Source organism: Amphiprion ocellaris, chromosome 5, assembly GCF_022539595.1.
Source record: "Amphiprion ocellaris isolate individual 3 ecotype Okinawa chromosome 5, ASM2253959v1, whole genome shotgun sequence".
NCBI classification, from domain to species: domain Eukaryota; kingdom Metazoa; phylum Chordata; class Actinopteri; family Pomacentridae; genus Amphiprion; species Amphiprion ocellaris.
The window spans coordinates 15,857,648-15,863,647 of record NC_072770.1 but is presented as its reverse complement, the minus strand read 5'-3'; the positions used below and the strand labels follow the sequence as shown (position 1 = coordinate 15,863,647).

At 45.2% G+C, this 6,000-nt stretch overlaps 1 protein-coding gene across 1 annotated transcript in view; it reads right to left on the bottom strand.

Moving 5' to 3' along the window:
* Positions 1-1,477: 1,477 nt before the first annotated feature.
* The window catches only part of shq1 (SHQ1, H/ACA ribonucleoprotein assembly factor), a 39,026-nt gene continuing 34,503 nt past the window's right edge, over positions 1,478-6,000 (bottom strand). Inside the window, exon 12 of the mRNA XM_023299705.3 lies at positions 1,478-2,743. Within this exon, the coding sequence (XP_023155473.1) occupies positions 2,065-2,743 (679 nt within the window). The 3' untranslated portion in view covers positions 1,478-2,064. The remainder of the gene's footprint in view (positions 2,744-6,000) is intronic.

Below are 6,000 nucleotides of genomic sequence, written 5' to 3'. Positions count from 1 at the left end.
ACATTGCTTTTTTTGCAAAACTGCTCAAGCTCTGTCAGGTTGCACAGGGATTGTAAGTGACTAAACTTTTTTCAAGCCTAGGCACAAATTTTTGGCTGGATTGAGGTCTGGGCTCTGACTCAGCCTCTCTAGAACATTTAACTTCTTGTCCATAAACTGTTTTTGTGTAGTTTTGACTGTATGCTTGAGGTCATTGTCTTGCTGGAAAACAAGAAAACGAGTGGCAGTTGTCTTACAGACTGCATCACGTTGTCCTCCAGGATTTCCCTCTACCGTCACAAGCCTTCCATGACCTGCTGCCGAGAAGCATCCCCATCATGATGATGCTGCCACCACCGTGCTTCACAGTGGGGATAGAGTTTATGTGATGATGTTCTTTGGTAGGTGCCTGCCAAACAAAAAGCTCAATTTTGGTCTCATCAGACCAAAGAACCTCTTTCCAGTTGACCTCAGGGTCTTAATACTTATTCAGTCACTTATTTTATATTGTTTTATTAACTGACAGTTTCATTTTGATGCGGAAGAATCTTTATTTGGAATTTCCTGTCAAAAAAATGCCAAATTGAATTGATCATGACACAATGTTGAAAATAAACAGGCATAGAAAAAACTGCCAAGGGAGTTGAATATTTTTTAATAGGCACTGTACATTTGATGAACCAGAAAATGTGTAAATTAATGTGTAAATTAAGAATTTGTGCATGTTTTCATAATTTAAAGTGCCTATAATTTAGGCTTTGCTGTGGATTTAGTTGAAGCCCTCGTGTAAATTCTGCAGTTTTAGTGTCTTTGTAGATTCTCATCAGGTCATGGTAATCCTGGGAGCTTCAGTAGAAATCAACTGGACATCTCTTTTAAATTCTTGAGTGAGTGACTGAAAAAAGGACTATTTGACTGACCGCAATTTGCAATGCAGAAAAAAACTAATTGTGATATATCAGCTTCAGTCCACCCCAATGTGAGTATAAAAACTGCTTGGCTCTGCCACTGCCACAAAGATGTGTTTAGTGCTGAGACAGGATGGGCCATTGCATGTAGACATCTCCACGGCTGAGCTGAGCTGGCCGGAGTGTCAGTTTGTCTCTGCTGGCCCTGTGCTCCTCTATCTCGCGGCTGCCTCCAGCCCCGGGGTGCTCTTATCTCTCAAACAAACGGCTCCTGTGCTGCAGCCTCGCTCGCAGCCCTCATCTATCTGCCTGACATGTGCTTCCTTGTTTGTTTTCTCTCGCCTGTTAGACGCGGCCGATGATATTGAGCTGTGTCGACGGCGCTCCTCCGCTCACGCCAGATGAATCAATCACTCCGGCTTGCTCCGCTGCCCTGTTTAGTGCAGACAGAGTGTTTTCCACTTCAATCAATGGCGGGGCTTTAGGAAGGGGTTTGCTTTTCCTGCTATTTATTAGGAAAAGAATAGCTCCCTCCAAGTAGCTCTGCCAGGCACTTTTGAGTGCTGAGTGACATACAACAATGACAAATGTTTGTGAGTTTCCTGGAATGGCTTTCCGGTTTTGTTTATTAAAGCCCAACATGGATATGCAGGCTAAACATGTAAATTTGGTTATGTAAATATACATGTGTAACAGAGGACTTCCACAGTGTTGGCAGATCACTGCCAGCACACCGAACTGAGCTCACAGACGCTGTTGAATTACTTTCAGTAATTAAGAAGGAGCAGGAATAATTCATATCAAATCAAACATTTTATGTTCAGAGAGTAGGAATGTATTTGTAAACCAAGTAGGGAGCTGGAATATAGACAGGCAAGGGGGAAAAAGGTCAAGCTGCCTATGAATCTTGTATATTGGTGCTTGAAAGTTTATGAAAGCATCTATAGAAATGTGAAAAAGAAATTTTAATAAGGCTTTGCAAAATCATCAATTATTAAAATATAATTCATTATGGAAACCAAACTCCTTTAGAGGAGAGGTAAAACATTAAAATAATAGCTTGGCAAAACAAAAAACAACAGAAGCAATAACACATTTAAAACACATAAATGAAACCATAAAAAACAACATTTTCTTAAATGACTTACATGAACTTTACAGTTCAAAACACTTGCTATCAACTGATGAAGTCCCTCTCAAGATCACTGAGATCTTCCTGTGTTTGGATGATGAGCAGAGGGTTTCTGCGAGCGCTCGGCTCTAACAAAGTCCCACTGCTGCTCCGCCCAGATGTTCCTTCAGTCTTTGCTGCAGCATCGCTCAGCTGTGAACAGCGTCTCTCTGCTGTGCAGCTGGAGTCAGCAGAGACTCTCAGCTCCTCGGCCACCCGTTCCCCCAGCTCCTCGATCAGCTGTCTGGAACCTTCTGAGGCTGAAGGAAGGGAGTTCACCTTCTTTTTTTCTGCTGAGAGGAGTGCGCTTGTGGGTGCCTGGGGGATGGGAGAGACAGAGCAGGAGGGTTGGTGCTGTAGAGGGTTGTCCTTAAACGCCTCTCCTCCTCCTCCTCCTCCTCCTCCTCCCTCTTCGGATTCAGTGCAGCCTTGTCCTTCAGCCTCAGATTCCTCACTCTCAGATGAGTCGCTGCTGCTGCTGCTGCTGCTGCTGCTGCTGCTGCTGTCACTGGAGGCACTGCTGCTGTCACCACAGGATACGCCAGCACTCCTGGAAGCTCTGTGCTCTTCTTCCTCCGCCACCATTGTCGCCGCGTTCTCCAGCTCATCAAGCTCCAGCTCCAGATCTTTTTTATGCAGGGATGCTTTTTGTAGCGCCGCGGACAAGTCTGTCACCTTTTTTGACCTGTCAAGATTGGGAAGAAGAGTGACAAGTTAGGAAAGCAAAAAGTTTCACCTCAACAAAACTGGTATATGGCGATGCACAGAGGGAGGAGAAAAAAAAAAAAAAGAGACATCCAACTACAACATCATCAGCGACACCCGAGAGAGAGGCACGAGGACTGACTGATCGACTGGCTCTGCGTACTAAAGACATAGCCACAGGATAACCATCTACAAATCTAATACCCATTAACCAAATCCCATTCTCATATGAATGCTAAGTAGACCACGATTTGCAGAGCCGACGGGGGCTCAATGAAATATGGAAATATGGATGTTTAATAATGTAGGAAGATGAGTGCTGCTGATACACGGGGCTCGGGATCCTCTCCTTCCCCCACCGCTGCTCTCCCTGCAAGAGGTGATAAGAGAATGAGAGGAATTACAGAAAGAGGCACACCTCTCCTCCTCCTCCTCCACCTTAACATGCAAAAACATACATTCATTTTTACTTCTACATATGGAAAAGCTAAGCCAACGCTGGAAACTGAACGAGAGGAGAGGTAACAAAGATTGCTTACAACCAATCCACTCTTGCCGGAGGTTGATAGAAACCTTCCACAGCATAAAAGATGTGATTTTCATATTTTTAAGAAAGCACTTGTGATCCCTTTTAACAATTTCAAGAGTGGGCCAACAATGACTGAGAATATAATGGATGCCAGAGAGAGAAAAAGATCCAACAATCATGCTGCAGTGGGAACAAACAGAAGGTGAATACATTCTGGAGAATGAAAGCAGGGAAATCTCAAGAGGCCGACGAGACTGCAGAGTTGCACGGAGTCTGACTGCAATACAGTCAATAAAAGTCTGGACGGAGAATGACTGCAAGCTGCAGCCCCATGACGAAATGCCTCAAAAGATTAAGATTAAGAGAGTGCCCTCACAAAACAGTACATTAAACAATGTTCCTGTCCAGTCACTTCAGTTTTATAGCTGTGTCACTGCAGAAGACACAGCAGACTTGCTTGAAGAAAGAGAAGGTGTTTTATTGCTGATGAATGTCCTCCTACAAGGCCCTGTTTGTGTAAAGCCATCAGATTGTGTGGAGGCCCCTGCCTGCACATTATTCACGCTGGGAATGCCTGCCATGCTGCCAAAAACTTAAGTGGTTGCTATTCGTCCCCTAGTGCGGTTAGGGTGTGTGTGCCGCCCCCATTGCCATGGTGATTACGAGCTGACCTCTGCGGGTCACTGCGATTCAGACTGTCTATTCAGAGTGGGAGAAAGTGTGTGGGAGCTATGCTGGTGTGTATGTATGCGTAGACGGGGTATGTGTTGGAGGGGCTACTCTTCCGCTGCCATTCATATTCACACACGTTCGGCTCCTGTTGCCCTCTCTGGCCCAATTAACCCACTGCTGAGCACCAGGATGGCTCCTCATTACTGTGCAGTCCTAATGAGTTCCCTATTCTGGTGAGTAAAGTGTTTATGGAAGCAGCATGTACTAGCTGTGCATTCATTTAGGAGCCCAGGAGGGACTGTGTAAACAGATCTTATAGTGGTGCTGCATCATATGGGCATACACTCTTTTCTGGCCACTGGAAAACAGAAAGAAAGAAACTGGAAGTGGAACGCCCTTTCTCACATGCCCCTTAATCCACAAATGTTTCTCACACAATGTGGCAGAATTTGAGAGCTGCCAAAGTCGGCTTTCCTGCTAAGACCCTCGGGCAGCTTGCCAACTCAGGACCAGTAAAATCTTCCCGTGTGGTTTCAGTCTCGGAGTTGTGAGAGCAGGAAAAACACACACAAATATTCTCCCGCTATCTAAGCTGCATTTCCTAACAAATGCATCTCTAAAGACTATGAAGAAAGACAGACTTGATATCAAGTGTATCCATGAAAAACCCAAAACAAACTATGAAGTGATCTTGCAGCCAAAACCTGAAATACCATATTCACTGTAGCACACCCATCAAGCCCTGCGGTGAAAATACCAATCTGGAATCACCAAAGTAGTTAGGTTTCATCATTTTGGAGACTGCAGACATCTGTACCAAATTTCATGGCAATGAATCCAATAAGTGTCGAGATATTTCAGTCTCAACCAAAGTGGTGGACTGACTCGCCAACGCTGCCATCCGTAGACCACAGAAATTAGTCTGGCTAGCGTCTGTGTAAGGGGAGCTGATTTTCCAATTTGTACAGTAGCACATAAAGGCACCACACTGGCAGGTCTTCCGAATACAAAATAAAGACGAACACCAGAGATGCCTTGTGTTGCGTGGGCAGTGGTAAGTCTCCATACACAATCACGGCAGCACATAAGCTGTCTGCGGAGGTGACTTATATGTGAACACAGAAAACCACTGCATTCCTTGGATAACTGAGTGTGAAAGCCACTATAGCCAAGTTCCCCAAGTCCAGCACGACTTTTTTTTATACAGAGACAACAAGTAAAGGGTTTCAAGCCATTGCTCCATCTTTCACTGATGATGACAAGTGTGTGTAACTTGCATGGAGCCTGTTTAGGTCCCAGCCTCTATAAAAGCCCATGTGAGAGCTTCATGTAGCGAGGCTGGGGCAGAAGACTCTCCTGCAGCACAGCCACTTCAAAGACTGCCCCGTATTCTCTTTCCCCCGTGGGAAGTCATTATTGAGTTAGCATTGGAGAGGTGCGCTTGTTTTCTCTCCCCTCCCTTGCTCTGTGGTGGGAGAAGCTCAGCCTGCGGTGAATACAAAGACTGTGTCCAGGAGGGGGAGGGATAATGTTGTACACAATCCAGTCATTACTACACTGCTGTTGTGGCTTGCCTTCATTAAACTGAGGAGGGGCGGCTTTTTCAAGGTTGGAAAACTTCTGGCGAGACAAAGACGCCTCCATCTGCCAAAGTCTTTATATGAGAATGGGAAAAGAGAGCACATATATGTGTGTGTGTGTGTGTGTGTGTGTGTGTGTGTGTGTGTGTGTGTGTGTGTGTGTGTGTGTGTGTGTGTGTGTGTGTGTGTGTGTGTGTGTACGTGTGGTGTCTGTGTCTGCGAAAGAGCCGAGCTAAATTACAATCTGACATTTCTTTCATCAGGCTTGTGTTCACTGAAAGAGCAACTCATTCAGCGTGTCTGTGCTCTTGAAAACATCTCAGATAAAGCTTGTCCTCAGATGTATAAATCTGTGTAATATAAGCACCAGATTTCCTCAGAGTAACTCGCGAATGCATCATTCACTAGCTGAGGGGGATAAAAGCCGACATGAGGAGATGCGATCCGTCAGTGTGA